This window comes from Monodelphis domestica, chromosome 1 (genome assembly GCF_027887165.1).
Source record: "Monodelphis domestica isolate mMonDom1 chromosome 1, mMonDom1.pri, whole genome shotgun sequence".
NCBI classification, from domain to species: Eukaryota; Metazoa; Chordata; class Mammalia; order Didelphimorphia; family Didelphidae; genus Monodelphis; species Monodelphis domestica.
This window is the reverse complement of record NC_077227.1, coordinates 512,481,338-512,508,227: the sequence shown is the minus strand read 5'-3', so window position 1 is coordinate 512,508,227 and position 26,890 is coordinate 512,481,338. Positions and strand designations below refer to the sequence as shown.

Below are 26,890 nucleotides of genomic sequence, written 5' to 3'. Positions count from 1 at the left end.
TAGCCTACTGAGAGGCAGTATGGCACAATAATTAGGTCATGAGTCTTTGAATCAGGGAAGAATACTGTGGATACCTAATAACTGTGAGACCCACAATAAGCCACTTAGTCCAATTTGTGCCTCAGGTCTCTCATTTGATTGGGTTGGATTTATGACTTCTGAGGTCATTTTCTAGCTCCTAAGTCTAAGATTCTTTGTGTCAACTACATCCTATAAGAGGCCATTACTGATCCTCTCAGTTGGCACTCCTGACTCCCTTAATTACTTTGTATTTATTTGGTCTATATTTTGTATTTTCTTTTTTGTCTATTGTTTCCCCCCAGTAGGATGTAAACTCCTTGAGGGTAGGGGCTGTTTCCTTTTTGTCTTTGTGTCTCTAGTTTCTTCCTTTGTATCCGGAAATGAAAAGGTGCTTAATGATGGCTTACTGAATTGAATCAGATGTAACCCTTGTCCTGGACACACACTCTAGACACAACTTGCAACTGAAAGGCTAATGTTTATTCTTCTTGTAGAAGTCCCAGACCACTTTCCTGATGGTCTGTTTTTCCCTTTTTCCACAGCTTGGACACTACCTGGAGCACAATAAGAATTCCCTGAAGGTGCTCACTCTCATCTTGTATTCGCTGCAGATTTGCAAGGCCATGGCTTACCTGGAGAGTATCAGCTGTGTCCATAGGTAGGTGGAGGGAGGGAAATGAGAGCAGGGAGAATGGCTGAGTCCAAGGATTCACAGAATTATAGGCCTAAACCTTGAAGGGACTTGTCATTTGGTCCGATCTCTTCATTTTATAGATATGGCAATGATTCATTCATCCAGTATCACACAATATAAGCCTCTGTATTTGGCCTTGAATCAAGATCCTCTGACTCTAGAGCTTGTGATCTTCTCACTCTACCATGTAGATTTGAGGCTAGAGAATTTCAGAAGTCAATGGGAAAGTCTGGCATGGCCCTTTCTTTGGGATATTTGAGCTAGATGATGAAGGCTATTCCTTAGTTCAGGGAGATGATTTCTTTTTTAAAGACTTTTTTTAAAAAATGGATGTTTTATGCTTCTTACATCACCATAGTATCCCATATATCCCTATCATCCCCAGTAGCCTTTCCATATGACAAATGGAATTTTTTTTGAAGAGAAAAAAAAAGTTAGCACAACTGATCAATAAATTGAGAAAAGCCAAACAATTTGCAATGTGTTACACCTCCATGAAGTCGTAGGTTGGAAGTATCTTCTCAGATCTCTCCATTTGAGTCCCCCTTAATTTTTTATAAGTTTGTTACATTTACTTTTTATTTGACTTGGTTTCTTTTTTGAAAAAAATTACTGATATTTTTGTTTTTCATATCATCTAGATATTCCCTGGTATCCTTTTCTTTACCTATCCCAGAGGGTCATCCTTTAAAAAGAGATTTTCAAAATTCTTTTAAAAAATATTTTCATTTCCAAATTCTTTCCTTTCCTCTAGCTCTCCCCAACTGCTGCTAAAGCAAGCAATACAATACCCATTATACATTTGAAATCATGTCAACATATTTTCATATTAGCCATGTTATTAAAAAAAAAGAAAGAAAACTAAAGAATATTTTAAATTGCTTCAATTTAGAGAAATTGTTCTCTAGTTCATTAGTTCTCTCTTTGGAGATCGATAGTATTTTTTATCAGTCCTTTGGACCTGTTGTGAATTATTATGTTGATCAGAGTAGCTAAGTCTTTCATGACTGATTACCATTGCAATATTATCATATCCCCTCCCCTCCCCTTCCCTCCCCTCCCCTCCCCTTCCCTCCCCTTCCCTCCCCTTCCCTCCCCTTCCCTCCCCTCCCCTCCCCTCCCCTCCCCTTCCCTCCCCTCCCCTCCCCTTCCCTCCCCTCCCCTCCCCTTCCCTTCCCTCCCCTCCCCTTCCCTCCCCTCCCCTCCCCTTCCCTTCCCTTCCCTTCCTTCCCCAGTTTTCTTCTTAACTTTGTAATGGAAGAGATGATATGAATATAAAAACCTACATACACAATATATAGTTAATAGAGAGAAGATAACCTGGGAGAAAGGAATGTGATTTCTCTTCAATGGTTATGGAGAGTAGATGTTGAAGGAATATTGGTTCCAGATGCTGAAGTCCTGGGACTATACTCCCTTGGAGTCAGACAAGCAGCTATTGGATTCTCCTTTGGCATATGAAGCCCAAGCCCAAGATCCTGGTCAGAATTCTTTCCTATTCATCCTATTCCAGGTGTTCTTACTCTTTGATGAACAGAGTGTTGAACTTGAAGTCAAGAAGACCTGACTTCAAGTCCCTCTTTAGACAATTACTAAATATATGACCCTGGGAGAGTTATTTAACTGCTTTTAGCTTCTCTTTCATCATCTGTACCCTGGGGATAATAATAGTACCTGAGTCATAAGATTCTTGTGGGAATCAAATGAAATAATGTATGTAAAACAATTTGTAAACGTTAAAGCACTATGGCACTGTCAACTTTTAATATCATCATCATCCTTCCTTTAGGGATATTGCTGTTAGGAACATTTTGGTGGCTTCTCCTGAATGTGTGAAACTTGGGGATTTTGGTCTTTCTCGGTACATTGAAGATGAAGACTATTACAAAGGTGAGAAAATCTGCCCCTAATCTCTGCCTTATCAACCAAGAGTTGCTGTTGAGACCCAGAATCAGAAACAGGAAGATTTGGAGTTGGTAGATGGATGGGGAAGGAGGGAGTTCAGGTAGAGGACCTTTGGAGATGGATCTTATCCCTTATCTTTCCAGTTCTGAAAATAACTCCTATTGATTATCCATTCCTCCACAAAGCCTCTGTGACTCGCCTCCCAATCAAATGGATGTCCCCTGAATCTATCAACTTCCGTCGGTTTACAACTGCCAGTGATGTCTGGATGTTTGGTGAGTAAGAGCATAGAGAAAGACTCTCTCCCTTGTTCTTGATGGTAGATGGCTGGGTACCCCAAATTCATGCTGGGGATAAAGATGGTATGTTTCTTATCCCTGCTGAGCCATGCCAACTAATGAATCCTAGAAGGGCTGAGGTCTGGCTGAAGCCAAGGCCTGATCATGGGCAGTTCCTGTCGATATTCCTGGAAACAATTCTTTTTTTTCTTTTTTTTTTTTAATTTTATAATATTTTATTTGATCATTTCCATGCATTATTCATTAAAGACAACGATCATTTTCTTTTCCTCCCTCCCACCCCCCGTAGCCGACGCGTGATTACACTGGGTGTCACATGTGTTCTTGATTCGAAACCATTGCCATGTTGTTAATATTTGCATTAGAGTGTTCGTTTAGAGTCTCTCCTCTGACCTGTCCCCTCAACCGCTATGGTCAGGCAGTTGCTTTTCCTCGGTGTTTCTACTCCCACAGTTTGTCCTCTGCTTATGAATAGTGATTTTTCTCCTAGATCCCTGCAGATTGTTCAGGGACATTACACCGCCACTAATGGAGAAGTCCATTACATTCGATTGTACCACAGTGTATCAGTCTCTGTGTACAATGTTCTCCTGGTTCTGCTCCTCTCGCTCTGCATCACTTCCTGGAGGTCGTTCCAGTCTCCGTGGAATTCCTCCACTTTATTATTCCTTTTTGCACAATAGTATTCCATCACCAACATATACCACAATTTGTTCAGCCATTCCCCAATTGATGGGCATCCCTTCGTTTTCCAATTTTTGGCCACCACAAAGAGCGCAGCTATGAATATTCTTGTACAAGTCTTTTTCTCCATTATCTCTTTGGGGTACAGACCCAGCAGTGCTATGGCTGGATCAAAGGGTAGACATTCTTTTATCGCCCTTTGGGCATAGTTCCAAATTGCCCTCCAGAATGGTTGGATCAGTTCACAACTCCACCAGCAATGAATTAATGTCCCTACTTTGCCACATCCCCTCCTGGAAACAATTCTTAAGAATGGAAGGTTATTTTGGAACTAAGTTAAGGCTCAAGAAATGCTCTGAGGATTTGAGACGGGTGAGGTGAAAGGACATAGTCATGTGACTTTGAAGAAGAGAGTGGAGGGTATGACTTAAGCCTTTAGAGAAAAGACCTGAGACCTTATGATCATTCCTTTTGATTCTCTATGACTAGCAGCTCTATATTTGAAGATTATTAAAAGATCATGGAGTTTAAGCTAGAAAGGATCATAAAGGTCATCTAGTCCAAACCTCCTTTATCTTACAGATGAGTAAACCAAAATTTAAAAGAACTAAGTGACTTGTCAAGTAAGTCCAACACAGAGGCATTGGTAAAGAAAAATAAATCATTTGGTCTGAAAGGCTTTATTTGTCCCTTAGGGATTTCCCCCCCCCCCCTTTTCCCACCCATCCTTTTCAAATATTTTTTAATTTAATTTTTTTTGAGTTACAATACTCACTTTATTTCCCTCCCTCCCCTCCACCCACCCTTCCCGCAGCTGACAAGCAATTTCATTGGGTATTACTTGTGTCCTTGATCATAACCTATTTCCATGTTGTTGTTTGCACTAGGATGTTCATTTAGAGTCTACATACCCAACCATATCCATTTGACCCATGTATTCAAGCAGTTGTTTTTCTTCAATTTTTCAAATATTTTATTGATGTCCTTTTCTTCCTTTACACTGCTGCCTTTCTTCAGTGACCATTTTCCTTCATCCTTGTATTAAACAAATATGATAGCATAGAACACATTCAGACATTGGCCATTTTAGAAAAAAAAATACTGATTGAACTTTATCTAGAAGGATGGGAGAGATTCTATGAGGAAGAGGGAGATCAATTACAAGATGAGAGTTGACAAATGAGAAAGCATAGGGATAGAGGATGGATGACAAGTTATATGGAGAACAGAGAAAGCCAGTTTGGCTGGATTTCAAAATTCAAGAGAAGGAGTAATGTCTAATGAGCTTGGAAAGATAAATTCAGACCAGGTTATTAAGGATTTCCAAAGGTAATCCAGATTCATAGTATATCTTTTTTTTTAACCCTTACTTTCCATCTTAGAATCAATACTATGTATTGGATCCAAGGCAAAATGGTGGCAAAGGCTAGGAAATGGGGGGGAAGTGATTTTTCCCAGGATCACATAGTTAGGAAGTATCTGAGGACAGAAAATTGAACTCAGGACCTCCCATTTCTTGTCCTACCCCTCAATCTGCTAAGATACCTAAGTGCTCCTGATTTAAGTTATATCTAAAAGGCAATAAGCAGCCACTAGATTTGAGTAACACAACCATATCTGTACTTAGCCACCATTTTGACTGTCTGGAGTGAAAAGTGGTTTGGGGCAGGGAAACTGATTAGGAGATTGTTAAAATGAACCAGGACGATGGCAAGTCATTCCAGGTTTCTCTGAATTCCTCACATTTGTCATTTGATATGACCCAATAATATTCAGTTCCATTCATATTCTACCATTTGTCCAATATTCAGTTACATTCATATTCCATTATTTGTCCAGTCATCTCCTAATTGATGGGCATTCCCTTTGTTTGGGGGGGCATTTGGCTTCAGATCAATTGTCAAGGCAGCTCCTTAGGAAGTTGAACCTCAGTCTTCAAGTAGGGATGCCCTCTTTTTAGTGGCTAAATATCTTTTCTTTTGGGGTCCCTTTTTCTTCCTAGCTGTGTGTATGTGGGAGATTCTGAGTTTTGGGAAGCAGCCCTTCTTTTGGCTGGAGAACAAGGACGTAATTGGAGTGTTGGAGAAAGGGGACCGGTTGCCTAAACCTGACCTCTGCCCTCCTGTCCTCTATACTCTGATGACCAGGTGCTGGGACTATGACCCCAGTGACCGACCCCGCTTCACAGAACTTGTATGCAGCCTTAGGTAAGTAGGGAGCCAGAGAGGCTTTGGGAAGAGGGCTTATAGGGGCAAGGGACTGACCCTATGAGGAACAATGGAGGACAACTCCAAAAGACAAGATTGCCTGGAAACCAGCCCAGAATAGTAAGTAATGATCAAGCCTCCTAGAATGAAGTTTTCTGAATAGACCCCAGATCAAGCACATTGGACTGCATATTGACTTAGTTTTTAAGTGTAGTTTTATCTTTGTCTTCTTGAATTTTTTTAGCTACTTTGTTAAATATTTCCCAATGACATTTTGATCTTGTCCAGAGCACTTGAAGGAGTGTTGCAGGCCAAATGTTGACCTTAGATCGAATATTTGACATATCTGGTCTAGGGAACTCCCAATAAGGAACATATAAAAATTGATAATAATTTAAAAAATAATTAAAAATGTAAATGGAAGCAATCACATTCAGAGTACCCACTTCCCTTGATTGATACTTAAAATACCATATTTGTTATTACAGTAATGGGTTTTTGATAAGGAGGGTTTTGAAAACACTTTACTCACAGCTGAGCCTTGGGACCACTTCCTTGACTGCATACTGGGAGTTAATTTCATTATTGCAGTCACTGGGTGTATTTTTCTCCTGAGCCTGCTAACCTCATTCTTCATCAGTTCATATAACTCTTCTGAAGTTTCTCAATTCTTCATTTTTTTCCTTTTACAATTCAGTAGTTTTCCACTATATTTGTTTACCATACTTGTTCATTTCTGCTTTTGGGGAGGGAGGTAATTCTAGGGACTACAAGTATTATTATGCCTCAATGAACATGAGGGCTATCCTAGTGACTGTCACTTTCATAGGTGATTTTTTAAAAACCCTTACCTTCTGTCTTAGAATTGATACTGTCTTCCAAGATAGAAGAGTGGTAAGGGCTAGGCAATTGAGGTTAAGTGACTTGTCCAGGGTCACATAATCTATGGCCAGATTTGATCCCAGGACCTCCCACGTTTCAAAGGTTATTTAACCGAAGATATACTTTGAGAAGATGGGAAAGGAATAAGGAAATCTAGCATCTGGTCTTAAGTCCTTTCCTGGCTTCAGAGTGGAGGCAGAGAGTATTTATTTAAAACAAGAAAGAACTTCTATGATATCTGTGATTTATAACTTGTCTTTTCTAATCCCACCAACTCCCTGGCAGTGATGTTTACCAGATGGAGAAGGAGATTGCTAAAGAACAAGAGAGAAATACCCGCTATCGGACCCCTAAAATTTTGGAGCCCGTATCCTTCCAGGATCCCCCACCCAAGGTAAGTCAGGCTATACTGCCTCTAGGATGTAAACATCAGCCAGAGGCCTCTTTGACCCTTCAGTAGTTTGATAGATTAATCATCTAACCTCCCTCTACAGTTCTTCATCTCTCTTTAGCTCTCAGTTTCTTGCCTACACTCAGCTGCTCTCACATGAATGCTCAGAAGGCTTGGGACCAGTCACATCCAGCAGATGACAGTATGGGATGGTTAGATCACTTAATTGTATAAGATAAGGTTTCCTTAGAATGCTGAGGACTCTTTCTTCCTAGGGACCAATAGGTACAAGTTAAATAGCTTTGAGGTGCTGGGAAGCCCGTGTACTATGAGACAAGAATTGGGCCAGATGCCCTGAAGGACCAGACTGGAAAGACTGGATTCTCACCGCCTCTGCCTTGCCTCCTTGCTTTAAACTCTGACCCTCTCTGCCCTGTTCATTTTCTTCAAACTGGACCTAGGTTTTCATTGGTATGGGGAATTATCAGTAAGGAAATTTCCTTTACATAATGAGAATAATAATCACATTAACATTTGTATAGCACTATAGTTTGGAAAACATTTTCCTGGCAATGATTTAGGATCAATAAGACAGATATTATCCCTGCTTTATAGATGAGGAAAGATCAAGTAACTTGACCATGGTTATGCTGCTATTTGGTAGCCAAGGCAGGGCTCAAACCCAGTTCTTAGAGTTCCTTATCTAGGGTTACTTTCATTTTACCCCGCTAAGTCCACTTCCTTCCTATGTACTATTCCCCTGACAAGTACTCAATATACTGAGGCACTAAGTTAAATGGATAAGGCAGTGGATAGAGTGCTGGGCTTAGAATCAAAAAGACCTGAGTTCAAAGATGACCTCAAACATTTATTAGCTGTGTGACCTTAGGCAAGCCACTTAACCCTGTTTGCCTCAGTTTTCTCATCTGTTGAATGAGCTGAAGAAGAAAATGGCAAACCACTCCAGTATCTTTGCCAAGAAGAGCTCAAAAGAGATTATGAAAAGTTGGAAATGATCGAAACAATTAAACAATAACAAAAGTAAAATTGGCTATCAATTCCTATAAGACCATAAATGTGGGCATGGTTTAACCAGTCACCATCTGGTTGCCAAGAGGAACCCTAAGGGAGTATGCTGAGAAAGGCTCTGGCTTCTTTACTAGCATCACATTAAAGATGGAGAATATCACAGCTTCCCTCTTTTAAAAATTTATATTTTAAAAGTAACACTTTCAGGGCAGCTATATAGTTCAGTGAATTGAGAGCCAGGCCTGGAGGCAAGAGGTCCTGGGTTCAAATCTGACCTTGAACACTTCCTAGCTGTATGACTCTTGGCAAGTCACTTAACCTCCATTGCCTAACCCTTACAGCTCTTCTGCCTTAGAACCAATATTTGGTATTGTTTCCAAGATAAAAGGTAAAGATTTCATGCACGCGTGCACACACACACACACACACACACACACACATCACTTTCATTTCCTAATATGTGCCCCTCTAGGACCTGGAGAGCCATCCCTTATAACAAAGACTAAAACATTAGGAAAGGAAAAAAGCAAATTAGCAAAACTCACATCACCTAAGTCCAGTGTATCATGTGAAGTTCTCCATCCACACTCTCCAAGAAGATAGGCAAAGAAGGTGAAGAAGGTAGAGAGGTATCTACAAAGCCTCTCTTTATGTGCTTTTTTTTTTTCTCCAGACCTGTGATTTCATTAGTGTGGGGATCCTACAGTATGAGAAAATCTTTACTGGTGCAGATTTTCCTCAATTTACTCAAAAGGTTCTATCCTTTACTTTGTTCAAGTCTTTTTTTAATTCACATTTTTTTTTTTGCCTATGTCCACTTGGAATCTTGAATTCCGAGCAGTTTTACCAGTTTTTTGAAGTTGTGCTTCTATTTGTCCTAGACTTATCTTATTTAAATTTGACCTGGTTCCCAATCATCCTAGAATTTTAGGATTTGGTGGATTGTATTCCCATTACATGTGATGTTATGGATTTGGATCAAGTTCTCATTCAGACTTCACCTTTCCAGAAAAGTCTTTGTCTTTTTAGTCTGTGCTCAGTATTTAAGCTTCCCCATCCTTTTTAACACATTCATTTTAATTTGGGGACTAGTTTCCTAACAGCAGATATCGAACCTAACTGTAGTCTTACCTCAAGGGGACTGATCTGACAATATAGTTGTTTTTGTCCAATGCCTAAGTGCCAGGATATGTGTTGGAATTTCTTTTTAGCACTTATTGGGAGCCATTTAGGAACTCTGACATCATCTGTTAGACATTTTGACCTATATCTTTGACCCTCTACTTCAGCCAAAATGAACTGCTTTTAACCACAATCCGTCCCTCCCTATAACTGTCACATCTTTACTTAATACTGTTTTCCCTGCCTACATTGCTCCCTGATACCTTCCCTTTCTCTCCATCTGTCTAAATCACACATTCCCTTCAAGGTGTACCAAAGTTCTCTTTTTTCAATGAAGTTTTTCCAGACTGCTTCTGCTCCGATCACTATCTTTTAAACTTTCTAAATTCCAGTGTAGCCCAAGCCACATATCCTACAGATTCACTCTGCTTTGCCTTATGGTTTTTTACATGTGTCCTGTCTCCCTAAACCCTTTGAGGGCAGGCACCAAGGCTTAGAATTCTTTACACATTTATGATATGTTCGGTGAATATTGTTTCAAAATGAAGATGACCTCTATTGACAGTTATTAATGTTGCCCTTCATCTCTCCTAAACCCTCCTTGCCTAGCAGGTAACCCTTTTCACCTAGAACCCAGGATTTCTTACCTCTTAACTATATTCTTCAGGCTCTCTCTCTCTCTCTCTCTCTCTCTCTCTCTCTCTCTCTCTCTCTCTCTCTCTCTCTCTCTCTCTCTCTCTCTGTCTCTGTCTCTCTGTCTCTCTGTCTCTCTGTCTCTCTCCCTCTCTCCCTCTCTGCAGAAAAAAAAAATAGTAGAGATTAACTAGTCTGTTTCTTCTCTCCAGCCCAGCCGGCCCAAGTACAAGCTGCCTCCACAAACCAACCTTCTGGCTCCCAAGCTGCAGTTCCAGGTAAATACAGCATTATAGCATCTGGAGAAGATATTCCAGAGAATTCAGGCTCATTCACCACTGAGTCATGCCTGAAATTCTGGCTTTGTGTCCTTGGAGAGATGAAGTCATCCACTAGGATGATACAAGAAGAGATATGTACGTGGTCTGTTTTGTTTTGGGTGGAAGACCTAAGGCAGAACCAGATTGTGGGTCATCCAAGGCCTCAGGAGGTAACAACTAGGAGTTATCAACTTCCTTCTACCATGATCAGTGAGACCTCCCATCAGAAAATTGGATCTTCATTCTTCTGCTCTTAGAGAACTCCTGCAATGTTTGCTTGCTTTAAGTGCCTGCCTGTAGTTGAGCTTTTTTTTTTTTTTAACAGCCAAGCATTTCCTGTAGTAGGTATCTCTAGCACATGAAGAAGAATTGAATCATAGATTTGGAGATGGATAGTAACTTTGAGGTCATTTAGTGTGGTTCCCTCATTTTACAGATAGAGAAATGGATACTGAAAGAGGCTAAGTAATTGTCCAGGGTCACAAAGCTAATAAGTGATTAGAGGATCATGGATTTAAAACTGGAAAGGACTTCAGAGGCTATTTAGTCCAATCCCTCATTTTACAGACGAGGAAACTGGCTGGGAGAGGTCAGTTGATTTACCCTTGGTCACATAGCTAATAAGTGTTTGAGGCAGGATTTGAATTCATAGTTTCCTGATTCCAAGTCCAGCACTGAGTCACTTAGCTGTGATTTAGATCTAGTATTCTTTTTGCTGCACCATGCTGCCTCTATAAGAGCTTACAGTGTATATCACTTTAAGCTTTAGAAAGTGCTTTTATCCCCAAAACCCTGTGAGGTCAGCAATGTAGACCTGTAACTGATAAGATAGAGTGAAGACCAGTTTTGTTTGGTGTGGGTGAGGTGACCATGGCTCCAGGGGGCCCTTGTCAGGTGGAACGGCTAGGCAGAAATGAGAGACAGAAGGCAGCTATATGTGTGTATCTGCCAGGGGTGAGGCTCTGCATGAAGTGGCTGCTTCGCCATGCCCAGATTTAGCTTTTATTTTTATACCCTTTTTCTTGGCACATAGTTACATTATTCAACATACATGTTCAAGTAAAGATAATTGGATAAGTGACACATTAACTTTTTTTTTAAACATTATTTTATTTGGTCATTGACACATTAACTTTTAACAAATTGTTTGATTAACATTCTGAGATCATTCTATACATTTATATGGTAACTCTTGATTCTGACAGGATACACAAAGGTTCTGTGCAAGATAAATGATTTTGTCAGAGGTGGCTTAATTTTCTCATTAACTTGTGAGGAGCTTTGAGCTTCAGGCAGAGCAGCACCCAGATTGGGCTGGAACAGCCTTTTGGGGAGACTTCATGATTCTCCTGAAAGGAATACTCCTTCCTCAGAGCACAGAGAATAAGGAGGGAAGTGATGTCAAATGTGGTAGTTAAATAGTCTTCCTTTTGGGTCAGATAATTTGTGGGGCTTTCAACACAGCTATCCAAAGTGCTGGGTACATGCCAAAAAAAACTGATGATAAAGACAAAAATAAAGAAGGAAGCAAAAGCAATTCAATTCAGATGCTCACATGGCTAGATAAACACTGAACTAAATGAGGCAGTCTTGTGTAACTTCTGAAACTGAACATCCAGAAAGATATCTAGTGGACGGTGGCAGATTCAAATGTCTGCTTAGGCTTAAAGCAAAAAAAACCCAATTGTGACTGCTTGTGTCTCAAATTGCTCGTGACTTAAGGTGCTCATGTATCAAGGCACTACTGTATTCACAAATAAATGCAGGATATAATTTTTTTTAAACCCTTACCTTCCATCTTGGAGTCAATACTGTGTATTGGCTCCAAGGCAGAAGAGTGGTAAGGGCTAGGCAATGGGGGTTAAGTGACTTGCCCAGGGTCCCACAGCTAGGAAGTGTCTGAGGCCAGATTTGAAGCCAGGACCTCCTGTCTCTAGGCTTGGTTCTCAATCCACTGAGCTACCCAGCTGCCCCCTCAGGATATAATTTTTTAAACACACAATGACTAGGGTCAAGGGGACTATTAACAATGATAATGTTAATAGCTAACGTTTATAGGGTGCTTTAAGGTTTGCAAAGAAAGTCCTTTAGAGATATCTCATCTGATCCTCACAATTGCCCTGGTAGGAAAATATTATTATTACCTCCATTTTGCAGATAAAGAAACTGAGGCAAACAGAGGTTAAGTGACTTACCCAGCTAGTGAGAATCTGAAGGTGGATTTGAACAAGGTCTTCCTTACTCCAGGTCTAGCATCCTACTTCTGCACAGCCTACTGCACTGATTCCTAGGGGAATCTACAACAGCCTTTTAAGTGAGGTAGCACTTACTTGAGTCTTGAAAAGATTTGGGGCTCTTTCTTCTCTACTCTGCCATCTTGTGAGCATCCCTTTATCGCTCTCAGAGCCTGATGTTTCCTTAAACTCTCTAGCTTAGCTGGTGCTGCAGACCAGATAGCCTTGGGAAGTTGGGCAAAAAGTCTGAAGTGGGAAAGGGAGTCTTTTATGCTCCCTTCTAACCTTTACTGCTACATCATCTTATGCCAGTCATCCTCCCAGGGATATTACTGACTCTTGCCATCCCTCTCTAACCTTTTGGTATTGATTACAGTGGTGGCTTTAGCAAGCATCATCAAGAGGAACAATATCCCTATAATACTCTTGGGGAATGGCAGCAACAGCCCAGTACAGGCACCTGTCTCTTTCCATCCACAGGGTTTTGTTCATTGGCCCAAACCAACAAAGTTACAATTTGGGCAATTCTAATTTTTTAAACATGTTCAATGTGGAATTTTGCTTAACTAAGCCTATCTACTACAAGAATTTTTTTTAATCTCTGTATTGGGATGGGAATGACAGGGAGAGAAAAATATGTATTCATTGAAAAAAACTAGAATTTTAAATTAAAAAAATGTCAATGGCAGAGAAACAAATTGGTAGGTCTAACTTTCCTTTCTAGAAGAAAAACTTGATTTAGGTTCTTGGCTAGAACGGAATTCATAGGTCATCTAGTCCAACCCCCTCATTTTCCAAATGGGGAACATGCTGTTTTACCTCCATTAAGATGTGAGGTCCTCAAGGACAGACACTGTTTCATTTCTTTGTCTTCGTAATAATATCTTTCTGATACTGGCACAGTGCCTGGCTTAAAGTAGCCTTTTAATAAATGCCTATTGAATTGAATCAAATTGCTCCAGGTCACATAGGTACAGGGTGTAGGCAACCAAGTTGGAATATGACCCAAGGTCCTCTGATTCCAAATACTGCATTCTTTCCACCATTCCTGGGTGCCTCCGAGATGTATAAATCAAAGTGCCAGTTTATTCATTTATAGTGAGAAATCATAGAGTCATAGAATTGTAAATTTTGAGTAGGAAGGGACCTGAAAGCTCATCTACTCCAAATCTCTAATTTTACAGATGGAGAAACAGAGACCAAGAGAATAACTTTGCTCAAGCTCATATAAGTGGGAATTAGTAGGATCCCCCCAGCTCCAAAACCAATGTTCTTTCCATTATTTCAGGCCTCATACAAGATAATCAAGACAAAATTTTTATCAAATTGAAAACTGATGTTTTATTACTATTTAAAAAATTGATTCCTTGGCTTTTGGAGCCCTAAATCAAGTTTACTCAGTACTTGAATAGACCAGACTTGCCAGGTTGAAAAAGGACTTCTATATCTGGGGAATGAAGAAAAGCTGCTTCTTAGGAATGCTGAATATGCAGAGAGTGTTTTATTGAGTCAGCAACACTTGGGAGTACCCACTGTATATCGCATCCTCGAGAGGAGAAAAAGGGGGGAGCATTATATTTCTCCGTTCTTTGACCAGGGAGAGATAGACATGATGTTGCTTTTCCAAGTCCATGAAGAAGTCAATGATAAGAGTTAGAAATGGAACCCAGGGACACTGACTTCTAGACTAATGAGCTTGACCTTGACCCTGCTGCCTCTGAAGTACTGGGTCAATGTAAAATGTGCTCCCTTGGCTTCCAGAGGTGAAGTCCTTCTTGAGAAAAGTTTTGGTATTTCCTCTGGGCTTGTGTTGGCATTTGTGTGTGTAGCCCGTGTGCATATGTGTTGCTGCTAATTCTCCTTTATGGATGCTTGCCTTGTCCCTGTGCCTCCTGCCCTCTTGCTTTCTCAAACAGGTACCAGAGGGTCTATGTGCCAGCTCACCTACGCTCACCAGCCCTATAGAGTATCCATCTCCAGTTAATTCCTTGCATACCCCACCTCTCCACCGGCACAATGTCTTCAAACGCCACAGCATGAGGGTAAGAATGACCTGCATGCTGGGAACTTGACTTTTGGTGCAGATGTGAATCATAGGATGGATGGAATATGATGTCCTGGGTCTTCCCACTGAAGCCCCACACTCTGGGGAGTGCCCAGGCACTGAGTGGGTCTGAAGTTCCTATAGAAGGTACTTTCTTCTCAATATGAATAGTGGAGTCTAGGATCTGGGCCATTTTCCCTCACTGATATGCCTTCTGGTGAGGGCATTTGGATGCTATCCATTCTCCATTTTGTGTCTCAGCGCCATGGAAGTGATGAGAAAATAGTTATCTCTTCTGGGATAATTGTACAGGTTTAGTGAACATTAAAAACCAGTGAAGTCAAGGACCTGGCTCCAGAGTAGCAATTCTCCTTTGCCCCAGGGGCAAAGCTTCTCTCACCTCTTTACATTGGTTACCTTCTGCTGAATTACCCAAAGGAACAATTCTTTTGATGTTGCTGCCTCCTACCTGCAAACAGGAGGGGGACCATTTTTTTTATTTTGGGGGGACCAGTGGAAATACTGTTTTTTTTTAAGCAGCAGCAGTCAATTAGAAAAGCCCATCAGGTTGGCAAATTTATTCCCAGAATCTCCTGTCATTTCACTTTAGGGTCATGTTAGATACAAGCTGCTTTCCTGAACATGCTTGCTATTAGCATAAACCCATGGAATGGCAGAGTTGGAAGGGTCCATGGAGATGATCTAATCCAGCCCCCTCACTTTGTATCCAAAGATATTTAAAAATAATTTTTAACACACAACAAATAGGTTTACCAAAATGACACCCCAAAGTTCCTTTTAAGTAGGACAAGCAGTACTTGAGCTAGAACAAAGCTGGCCTCACCAAGTGCTTTTGCAAAATTCCTGTGAACAGGGTTTTGAAGAAGAAGCTTTTTCATATTGGAAGAGAAACAAACCCAGGGTCTTACCTCTCATATAGTGAGGGAGAAAGTCAGAGGCGACCATTGTCTATATTTTCTGTTGAAAAAAAAATGGGACCTGAGATGTTAGATGACAAATAAAATGAGCAGAAGCCAAAAGAACCAGTTCTGGACTTTAAAGAAAGGTTGGCAGGTGGGGAACAGAGAATGGCTTGGTAATTACAGTAGAAAGTTGAGTGAATGAGACATTTAACACCTCACCCCTAAGAAGCTGAACTGTGAACAAGTCCAAAGTGCTGTAGATGAATAAAAATTAAATCAAGATTGGATTAAATTGAACAATACCTAAATTAATTAGGCCAAGAGAAAGAAAGAGTGCTTTAGCTTAACTTATTGACTGTATTTTGAAATTTTGCTCTATACGTATCAAGTTTATGCATTTATTTTAGGGTTTTAATTAAACAATACTGTTATTTTAATAAAGAATTCTATTTTTACAGGACCCCCCCCAAAAAAAAAAACCCCAACACATTACTGGGTGGATCATGTACTATTCCTTCTTCTGAGTTACCCATGCCTGGTGAGAGCCTCGGATTAGGCCTCTGTAATCGTTAACAAGAACCATTAAGTCATCCAGTGGCAATTACTGGAATTGCCGGCATGGTGTCCAAGTGGAAATCGCCTTGCACTTTTAATAGTAACAGTAATAGCTGGTGTTTATATAATGCTTTAACCCATTAAATGATCCCGTTAATTGGCAAACTCATTTTGAGTTTATTCTTACTTGATTATCAAATCTGCCAGGGCAACGTATTACCAACTATCTAGGCATGGGTTTACCCAGTGTCGTCCTCTAATGCTTATTTCTCACTATTCCAACTACACAAACATTCTCTAATCACAAGCCTGTATCTGGAGCCCAACCTTTAACAGCCCTAAAATGAACAAGAAAACAAGGCAGTCTCCATTGCATGGGATAAAAGTTGAGCCTTCCGGGGAGGGAAGACTTGCCAAGTTGTCCTGTGGGCTTTTGGTGTTGCTGTTTCTCTAGCCCAAAGCCCTCTGCCAGTGTTCTGGTTTGTCACTCTTTGGTGCCTTCCCAGGGGCTGCCCTTCTTCGGGCCAGAGGGCTGCTTCTCAGCATATCTTTCTCCTTTTGGTCCTCTCAGGAAGAGGACTTTGTCCGCCCCAGCAGCCGAGAGGAGGCCCAGCAGCTGTGGGAAGCCGAGAGAGCGAAAATGCGCCAGATCTTGGACAAGCAGCAGAAGCAGATGGTGGAAGATTACCAATGGCTTAGGCAAGAGGAGAAGTCCCTGGTGAGTGGAGGAAATGGAAATGGAAATTGTCTCCCAGGACTCCCAAGGAGCTGCTTTTATTTAAAAAAATAAAAAAGTCATAGAATCAGAATTGGAAGGAGTCCTGATGGTCATCTGGTTTGACTTCCTACCTAATAATGGATAATTAAAAGCTTTAGAGAGCCTGAAGGCAGAGAGAAATATGAAATTAAATCATAGAATCATAGTGTGGTAAGGCTGAGAGATCATCTAGTCCAACTCCTATAACTTTATTTTTTATTAAAAAAATTTAACTGACCCCTTTTATTTTTGTATCACAGTTATTGCCAGGTTTGCCCTCATCTTTCCTCTAGGAAACTGTCTTTTAATTTAAATTAAAAACAAAACAAAACCTCAGTGAAGTAGAATCTGCCAAAACATGCCCAACAGCTTTCAAATGTTCCATACCCAGAATCCTCCACTTTTTTTAGTGAAAGGAGGGAGGTCGTCATCATCTCTTCTCAGGGTCAATAACCCCCTCATTTTATAGATGAGGAAGTTGAGGCCCAGAAATGTGACTTACCTAAGTCAATTAAGTTCAAATAATTATTATTAAATGGAAAAGTCAGAACTAAAACTCAGACCTTTGGGTTCCCAGTCTAGGGCTCTTTTTTCTCTTTCTCCTCATTCTCTTTTCTTCTCCCTCCCCTCCTTCTGCCTCTCCATTATTTATAGTAGTAGCTGGTGACATAGTAGATAGATCTCTGGGTTTGGAGTCAGGAAGTCCTGAGTTCAAATCTTGCCTCAGACACCTACTAACTTATGTGGCCTTGAACAAATCACCTTATTCTCTTAACTTCAGGTTTCTCATTTTTAAAATGAAAATAATACTAGCACTTAACTCACAAGGTTGTAGTGAGGATCTGGTGAGACAATATAAGAGAAGTTCTTTGCAAACCAAAATGCTATATATGTATTAGCTATTTATTCACATTATTATAACTAGAATTTGAACTGGGTACTTCCCAAGTCGACCAAAATCCATTATGAAAACCAACCACCTAATGATTAGAGTCTCATTCTAAATCCTGAGCTAGCTACCTTGCTGGGTCAGTCAAGAGCCTTCTGGTCCACTTGGACTCATATTCCTGAGCATCTCAATGCCAATCTCTGGTTATATTCTCCTCTGGTGCTATTGCTGCCCTTGTACCTTGGTATTGGGTTCCATCACCCACTGACTTTTCTGTTTAACTTAATTATCACACATCCTAGCCCAGAAGTGGGTACTTTTTTGAGTTTGTTCATAAAGAAAAAGAGGGATGTATAAAAATAATAATGATGGGATAGCAGGTCATAGAAAAGGCATATAAAATATACCACTTTAAATTAAATGGTGCCCAGACTTACTACTCTTTATCTAAAGTGCCCAGAGTGAGTAAGCTTGGTTTAGGATTCTACAGGATCCCTCTCTAGCTTACTACTCACTTCTGGCTTCCCATGTTCTAGATACTTCCCACCTAAATGAAATTGGACCACTTAGTTCCTCATCCACTGGCTTCAATTCCCAAACTCACCCATAACCAATCTAAAGACTTTAGGTTTTTGGTGTTCTACTCAATTTCTACCCCCTTGTAATCCCTTAGTAATCATCTTCTTCCTTTTAAGGGGAGGTCTAAAAAAACCTCATGAAAGCTAGCATTATGGTTGTTTCTATCACCTAGAAGAAAAGAAAAAAAGATCAACTCAATCTAACATCCAGTTTGTCTCTCCATACTTCATAAAATATTACTCCCTTTCCTTCAAGTGAACTAGATGTCTAAGATTTTCCCTTTGGTTCTCTCATTTGTAGGATCCTATGGTGTACATGAATGATAAGTCTCCATTGGTAAGTGACTTGGAACCAAGCCTAGGGCCATGTGTGCTGGGAGTGTTACTGTAATGAACCCAGAAGTTTAAGCCAACAGTTCTATCAGCAAGAGCACAGAAGGATGATACTACTTTCCTTTCCAAGCTTAATAATGCAACACATCTATTCCTTTGAAAGTACAAAAGGTTTTTCTTTTAGTCCCAAATCTTCTCTCCAGGCCCAACTCATAGAAAGCCTTCTCTAAGAGGATTTCCCTGACTTTACCCACTCAAAGATCAAACATTTATTAAGTTCTTATTAGTACCAGGTCTTGTACTAGGCAGTGGGGTCACAAAGATAAAAATAAAAGCAGTAGTTGCCATGGAGCAACTTATAGTTGATTGAAGGACAAAAGATGTACATATATAAGCATTTATTTATACAGAATAAATACAACAAAATTTGCACATGTGCACACACATACTGTTAGGGATAAAATTTATGGTTGGACTGAATATATATTTTGTTGGTCACCAGGGATTGAAATTCTAAATCCCAATAAAATATTCATCAGAATGGAATTTTGTGGTGGTTTATTTACAATAGAAGGAAGAAATTAAGAATGAGAGAAAGAGAGGAAAAAGGGAAGGACAGCTGCCCTGGGCCTAGTCTGAATCCAGCAGGAGTTGAGGCCTCAGCCAAGGGGCCTTTCCAGAGGCTGTTGCCTCCAGAAAAGCCAAGGAAAGGGAGTCTCAAGAGATGGGCCTTTCCAGAGGCTGGTGCCTCCAGAAAAGTCAAGGAAAGGGAAGTCAGCCTTATCACTCACCATGTGATCATCTAAGGGAAGCAGTCTCAGGTCTCATGCTCAAGCTCCTCCACAGTCAAGTTCCACTGACAAGACCCTCTTACAGGAAGTGATGTGAAATATAAAAGCAGTTCTTTACATCACCTCCTGTGTTTCACATGTACCAATGATGGCTTAAATTTGGCTTTGGACAGCCTACGGGGTCAGTCAGTTGTTTCTGACTTGTCACTTGCTAGGACATGCAGGTCATAGACCTTCCTCCCTCATACTTAATCTCTAAGTGGGGGTGTATACATTCCTGGTTGCTAAAATTCTAAAGACTAAGCAGGGTGGATTAAATCTAAAATTCACAATACACAGACCCTGAGCTGAAAATCACTCCCCTTGTCACATTTCTCAGAACACTATTGATCTCACTTTTCACATTTTACCTTGTATTGTGGCTATTGGGGTACATCTATTACAATATGGGCTCCTTGAGGGCAAGGACTGTGGGCCATTTTTCACCTTTTTATTCTCAGGCACAAATGTAATGGTTTCCATAGAGGTGTGGGGGGTGTGTGTGTGTGTGTGTGTGTGTGTGTGTGTGTGTGTGTGTGTGTGTGCATGTGTGTGTGTGTGTGTAGGACCTGGGTTCAAATCTGATCTCAGACATTTCGTAGCTGTGTGACCTTGGGCAAGTAATTTAAACCTGATTTCCTAGCCCTTGATACTTTTCTGTCTTAGAACTGATACTAAGACAAAAGGTGAGCATTTAACAAAAAGACTCGCAGGCCTTAGAGGCCATGATCCACACATGGTCAAGTACCATCTCTCCTTGACTCCCAAAGATTCTCCCTTGGCCTGTGGTCAGGACCATTCTCCACTTCCAGGAAAAGGAAACTGAGAGAGAAGTGGAAGTCTAAGCAATGTTCATGATAACATATATTTTTTTTCTTTCCTATAGACCCCAGAGAGGGAGCCTGGATATAGTAAGTTTCTATCCAATCTTGTTATTATCTTATTAATGGGATCTGCCCTTTGAGTTTCTTGTATCAGTGTGATGTCTGTACTAGGGTCTAGTTTCAAAGACTGGAAAACCTCATTGGAATTTATAGTAATAGAAAATTTGTCAGTGTTTGAAATAATTTTCAACTTATCTTTGTCCGTTATTTTCACCCAGTTTCCTTATGTCTTTCTGTCCCCTTTCCCATGTGCCTATATCTCTAAGTTCCTTTCTGTTACTAAGTCCTCTGTTCTGGTGTTTATTCCTCTTTTGTATTCTTTACATTTATCTGTGATTCTTTCCCCCTCTTCCTTCTTCTCTCTCTACTCTTCTTCCTTCTTCCCCCTTTCTCTTCTTCCCTCTTTTTTCTTTCTTTCTGACTATCTATTCCCCTTCTTTCCTCTGGTCTGCTTTCTCTTCTCTTTGCCTCCTTCCCCATTCCCTCTCTCTCTACACCCTTTTCTCTATTCTTCCCTTTTTCTGTCTCTTTCTGCCTTTCATTCTGTCATAACCTCTCTCTTATTGCACTCCTACCTGTCCTTATCAATAACCAGGCTAGTGATAGAGCATGGTCTGTATTCTGCTTGCTGCTGCTCAGGTTCCTCTTAAATAGACCCACTGGGTGTGGGAGAGAAAGGAAGAGGGAGGATCTGACCAGGAGGTTGCACAGAGTAGGGAGGAGAGCTACAGCCCTTACGTCTTCTGAATCTGTGTGAAGGATAGGAAGAAAACCAAGAGTAGATGGTGCAAACAACTTAACTTTCACCAGAGCTTAGAATAAAGCTAGAAATCAAACTTAGAATATATTCGAGCTTGGAAGAACCAAAGAAAGCATCCAGTCAAAACATTTTTAGATGCAGAGAAGCCCAGGAAGCATGTGGGAAAGAGAGCCAGGATTGGAGTCAAAAGACCCATGTTTTCCTAAGCCAAAGGACTGCTTTGTGATGGTTTTCTCATTTGATCACGAACATCTTTCCTTGACTTTTCTGGAGTTTCATGGAAAACAATGGAGACTGGAGGAAGGATCCCTGAATTAACCCAAATGAAAAGAACAATTCTCAGACCAAAATGGAATGGAGATCATGGACTTGTCCCTATTCATTTCTCCTCTTCTCTTTTTGTTGTCACAGCTGAATTCACGGGACCTCCTCAGAAGCCACCACGACTGGGAGCTCAGGTGGGTGATGAGTCTGGTAAGAGCTGGTAAACTACCTGAAATTCAGGACTAGAAGGGATAAAAAAAACTCTGCATTCTTCTAGTCACAGGGAGCTTTTGAGATGGTCTCATCTAGAGAGATTATAATGACTAGTTTCCAAAATTGACAAACCATATTTCAATGATTAGGAACATCTGCCTTGTTTTTTCTTTCTTTTCTTTACAAAAAAAACAACCCCTTACCTTCCTTCTTTGAATCAATACTGTGTATTGGTTCCAAAACAGAAGAGCTGTAAGGGAAATTAAGTAACTTGCCCAGGATCACACAGTTAGGAAGTGACTGAGGCTAAATTTGTACCCAGGACCTCCCATTCTCAATCCACTGAGATACTTAGATTCCCCATATGCATTGCTTTCAATTCATTCTTTTTAAAGTATAATTTTAGAAAATTTGTTTACATGAAGTAATTTTCAACTTATCTTTGTCTATTATTTTCACATATTTCATGGACTTAGAACTGCAAAGGATCATCTCATCTCTCATTTTGCAAATGAGGAGACTGAAGTTCATAGAGGTTAGGTGACTTGTCCAGTTTCACACAGCTACTAAGAGGCAGAACAATGATTTGAACTCAGGTGTTTAGACCCAGCCCAGTGTTCTTTCCACTCTACCATAACACCTTCTGTGGCAAGGGAGATGACTGAACTGACCACTTACTAATGAGCCAGATGATTGGCCCGAGATATGATAGTGAGAAAAGCTAGACCTTTTCCTTGACCCTGCTTCTTTTTTCAGTACTCATAATGCTCATTTTCTGTTTGAGATGGGTTTTCCTCCTTTCTAGAAGATCAGTGGATAAAGAATGCCACCAAAGAAATTCTCTCCATATAACAGTCTCTTCTTGAGTTCAAATCTGTCCAGACAGGTTTCACCATCATTCAGTTTTTTTGTCTTTGCATGATGCAAATAAATTGTCCTTAGTTACAGGTGCCACCTTCCCATATTGTCCCTCCACTTTGTCCCACTTCTGGGATACTTCAGACCTAAGTTCCAAAGTTCAGGTCATAACATCTTGCCTAGCCCCCTAGTTCTGTTCCCTTGTAGACACCTGACTTTTGTCTTTGGACTGGCCTCTGCATTTCCTCTTATCCCTCCCATTCATAGAAGGTAGTACAGCTGTAGGTTCAAGCTTCATCCTCTCTCATAGATATTCTTCCTTCATTGCTTTAAAAAAATCCTTACCTCCCATCTTAGAATCAATATTATATATTGATTCCAAGGCAGAAGAGCAGTAAGAGTTAGGCAATGGGGATTCCGTGACTTGTCCAGGTTCACACAGTAAGGAAGTGTCTGAGGCTAGATTTGAACCCAGAACCTACCCTCTCTAGTTCTGGCTCTCTATCCACTGAGCTGCTCCACCTTCATTTTTTTTCTTGCCTTTTTCCCCTCAGTCAATCCTACCAACAGCCAACCTGGACCGGACGGATGACATGGTGTACAGTAACGTCATGGATCTGGTTCGAGCTGTCCTGGAGCTCAAAAATGAACTCAACCAGCTGCCCCCAGAAGGCTATGTTGTTGTGGTGAAGGTGGGAAGCCAAGAGGGGATGGTTGGGGCAAGGAGTAGGGTATTAGGAACAGTGCCTCAGTGATGGCATCCAAGACATGAGGTGCTTATAGAGTATGCAGAGGCTTAGCCCCTGCCCTCAAGGATCTTGTGACCTAGTAGGGGTGACAGTATATACATGAATGGCGAGAATATATGCCAGAATGTATTAAATGAATGAGAGAGAGATAGAAACAAAGCTCTGTATAAGATTTCAGAAGGAAAGACACAGAACACTGATGTCCTAATCAGTTATCCTTGGGACTGTCTCCCAGGATGATTTACTGGAGGTATGTTTCCCAATGTAGCTACTGCTACAATTAAAATTCTCTGGGGACCATATCTTAATTTAATAATTATTTATTAAATAGCAAAAAATAGATGAGAGAGAGAGAGAAAAAGCCAGCATGTTTGGCTACCTCCTCTGTAAGCAGACTGAAACAGCTCAGAACCAGATCATGTGCCCTCCTGAGTCCCTGGTTCCAGGGAATAAAGCAGATCCAACTCCCTGGCTCCTCCATCAGTTTATGCTCCTTGTGATGCCCCTTCCCTGAGTCTCTGATTGGAGGACTCAGACTTCAATCAGGATAGGATGCAGGTCATCTGGATGCCAGGAGTGGCCTTTAGAATGACTGCACAGGGAGTGAGCACTTTCTCCCACATGTTGAAATGTTTTCCAGCATGGCGACTAACTGATTGACTTCATTACCTAAGAGAATACTTGTTTACAGATAAAACAAAGAACTTGTCTGTAGGCTGCCCATCCTTGCCAAAGAAAAAGATGTAGACAAAGGGAGGGAGAACTTCACCCACGGCCTTAGTTTCAACCCTAAAATCAAACTTTTTTTAAGTTTTTTGTTTGGGGGGCCAATAGGGGGTACAAATTAATATTAACTTTCCACACTACTGAGGATATTCTATCTCAACCCACTCCAGTCTAATTCAACAAACAGAGAGCCATAGACAGGAATTCCAGGAGCCATTAGCAAATTTAGTTGAGATGGGCTTACATGATTCCTAGAAGGAGGACAGGAGAGTGAGTGGTAGGTGAAGGTCAAGCATATGGAGATAGGTAGAACACAGGAGAAGGGTGTACCCCATGGTACTGGGACCAGAGAACCATTCTAGAAGTAAAGCAATCTCTCCCACCCCAAAGTGTTCAGCACCTTGGTAAACTACTGATTGCCCTTCCTTACTTTTGGCCCTGCAGATCATCATTTATTCATTTATTCTTAGAGACTGGAGCTGAAAAGACAAAACACAAAACATTGCTTGCCTTCAAAGAACTAACATTCCAAAAGAAGTCTAAGACGAATCTTAGAGTAAGTCCATGGACTTTGACTGATGGAATATTCTGCTCTCACATGGAGAAATTTCTTTCCCTAGAATGTAGGCCTAACTTTGAGGAAGCTGATTGGAAGTGTGGATGACATTCTGCCCACTCTGCCCTTGGCTTCACGAACAGAAGTAAGTTTCTTAGGATATGGCTAGACTGTACCCTTTGCTATTGAATCCTCCCCTAGCCTGGGAAATGTTTCTTTCCAAAGAAAAATTCATGAGGTCCGTCCTAGTGTGCTTCCTTCTTCTCTCATGGGTCCTGGGGCTGGCCTCTCTGAAAAGCATACCCAGGGGGGCAACTGTGTGGAGATAGAAGTGAAGCCTAGGGATATTGTATGTTCTCTCTGGAGAACAGGCACCTGGGAAAGTTTTTTTTTTTTCCCTAAAGGCTAAGCTTGGAGTTCTACGAGTCCCTTTCTCAACTGGTCCCTTCTTTCTTTATCTGTAAAATGAGTGAGTTGGACTTAGTGACATCTCAGGTCTTTTCCAGCTCTAGATCTAATGACCAATTTTTTTATGGTCATATATGGTTGGTTTGATGATGGGTTGCTCATCCACCCAAGGCCGGAGCATAAACTAACCTAGGCTGTGTAAATGTAGAAATTTTAGGCTAGACCAAGATGGAGACTTTTAAAATTCACAGCTGGTACCTTGAGAGGTGGTAAATTGATGAGGAGAGTTTAGTAGATAGAGTACTGTGCTTGGACTCAGAAAGATCTGTGTGACCCTGGCCTCTCTGAGGCCAATTTCTCTATCTATAAACTGGAGATCCTAATAGCTTGTACTTTATAGAGTTGTGAAACTCAGGATAATGTCTACTGTTACAATGGAAAAACAACTGGCTCTGGAATCAGAGGACCCAAATTAAAATATTGCCTCTGACACTACCTGTGGGACCTTGGACCAATCACTTACTTTCCTTAAACCTCAGTTTCCTCATATGTAAAGTATAAAATAAAGGGGTTGGCTAAATGGTCTCCAAAGTCACTGCAAGCTCTAGGTCTATGATTACATGATTTTTATTGGACAAGTATAGAGAATTAGTAAGAGTTTTAGCCTGCAATTTTCCCATCCCTCAACACTAGATTGTTTTTCCTTCTACCTCCTTGCAGATTGAGGGGACCGAGAAGCTGTTGAACAAAGACCTAGCAGAGTTAATCAACAAGATGAGGCTGGCCCAGCAGAATGCAGTGACTTCTTTGAGTGAAGAATGTAAACGTCAGATGCTCACAGCCTCCCACACACTGGCCGTGGATGCCAAGAACCTACTGGATGCTGTGGATCAGGCCAAAGTGCTCGCCAATCTAGCCCACCCCCCAGCCGAGTGAATGGCTGGCAGCATCCATTAAGAGGCATTGGTCCTGACTAGGGTGGCTCCCTCGCCTGTGTGCCCTGACCCCCAACTTTAGTGTCATGCATCCTCCTTCTCCTGCCTCTTGTCTTGCTTTTAATGTTTATTTTCTTAGGGGGCTGGCCTGGGGGATTCTTCCCTTAGTCCATTTTGCACGATTTCTTCCCATTTCCCTCCCCCTGGTTCTATTAGCCCCTGGCCAGATAAGAGCTCCCTTCACCTTGCAGACTGTTAAGCCAAGAAGGCATTTGTATATACAAGACACTGGACAATGGAAGCTGGGATAGTGGCAATGGGAGCTTGAGGGTAGCTGCCCCTGTGCCCCTTCCCCCCAGCCTTTCCTTCCCATTCCAACCCCCTTCTTTTACATAGTGTATTCATCAGTGGATCCCCCAGTGCCTGTGGAAGCTGCCCTGGCTTCTTGCATGGACACAGCAGGCAGGGGCTGGAGCTATAACTGTTCATTCTAATTTTTCTGTGATCAATTAGTGATTCCCTGGAGAAGGCCAGGGTTAGCAGAGGCACCAGCTGAAATACAGAGGCAGGGGAGCCCTGTTCTAGGGACTGGCCTTGCGAGGATACAGACTGAACTGATTTTTTTGTATATTGTATAGAGAGGGGTTTATTTAATGTGCAGGTTGGTCTGTACTGACTGTCTCAGGCAGGAATGTCCCTTACTAAAAGGGACCCAGAACAAGTCAAGAAGAGCCTGAAGGGAAAGGAGACTGTTAGAGTGAATGATACAAGCACTGGATCTGGAAGGGAGAAGAAGAAAGAAGCCAGAACAGGAATTCTGGCCACAGTCCACCTTTCTTACCTCTCACCTTCCTCCTTTTTTTCCTTCCTCTTTCCATTCCTCATTTCCTTTCATCTTCTTTCCCTCCCCCTCTTACTGCCTTTCTGTCTTCTTTCCTCTTTCTAAACCCTTTTCTCTCTCTTCCATTCTTTCCTCCCTCCCTTTTTTCTCTCCTCTTCCCTATCTCCTTTTCTCCTCTCCCCTACTCTCTTGCTTTCTCTGTTTTCTCATTCCTTTCTTCTCTTCCCTCCCTTTCCCCTCCCTTTCTCTTTTCTTTCTCTTGCTCTCTTCCTTTATTTTTTGATTGTTTACGTAAAACACTCTACCATCTTCTTTCTATTTGATTTGTGGTTGAATTAAAAATGTACCATTTGTTTTGTGGTTGGA

At 41.1% G+C, this 26,890-nt stretch overlaps 1 protein-coding gene across 8 annotated transcripts in view; it reads left to right on the top strand.

Moving 5' to 3' along the window:
• PTK2B (protein tyrosine kinase 2 beta) overlaps positions 1 to 26,877 on the top strand; it is a 170,014-nt gene extending 143,137 nt beyond the window's left edge. For 6 of the 8 annotated variants that reach the window (XM_056813097.1, XM_056813095.1, XM_056813094.1 and 3 more), the window contains 14 exons: positions 564 to 679; positions 2,505 to 2,605; positions 2,806 to 2,895; positions 5,606 to 5,810; positions 6,978 to 7,086; positions 10,080 to 10,145; positions 14,338 to 14,463; positions 16,515 to 16,661; positions 18,469 to 18,504; positions 20,217 to 20,241; positions 21,386 to 21,432; positions 22,864 to 23,001; positions 24,405 to 24,485; positions 25,469 to 26,877. In XM_056813097.1, the coding sequence (XP_056669075.1) occupies positions 564 to 679; positions 2,505 to 2,605; positions 2,806 to 2,895; positions 5,606 to 5,810; positions 6,978 to 7,086; positions 10,080 to 10,145; positions 14,338 to 14,463; positions 16,515 to 16,661; positions 18,469 to 18,504; positions 20,217 to 20,241; positions 21,386 to 21,432; positions 22,864 to 23,001; positions 24,405 to 24,485; positions 25,469 to 25,684 (1,503 nt within the window). In that variant the 3' untranslated portion in view covers positions 25,685 to 26,877. The remainder of the gene's footprint in view (positions 1 to 563; positions 680 to 2,504; positions 2,606 to 2,805; positions 2,896 to 5,605; positions 5,811 to 6,977; positions 7,087 to 10,079; positions 10,146 to 14,337; positions 14,464 to 16,514; positions 16,662 to 18,468; positions 18,505 to 20,216; positions 20,242 to 21,385; positions 21,433 to 22,863; positions 23,002 to 24,404; positions 24,486 to 25,468) is intronic. The other 2 variants (XM_056813098.1, XM_056813099.1) reach the window with 1 other exon arrangement.
• The last annotated feature ends 13 nt before the right edge of the window (positions 26,878 to 26,890 follow it).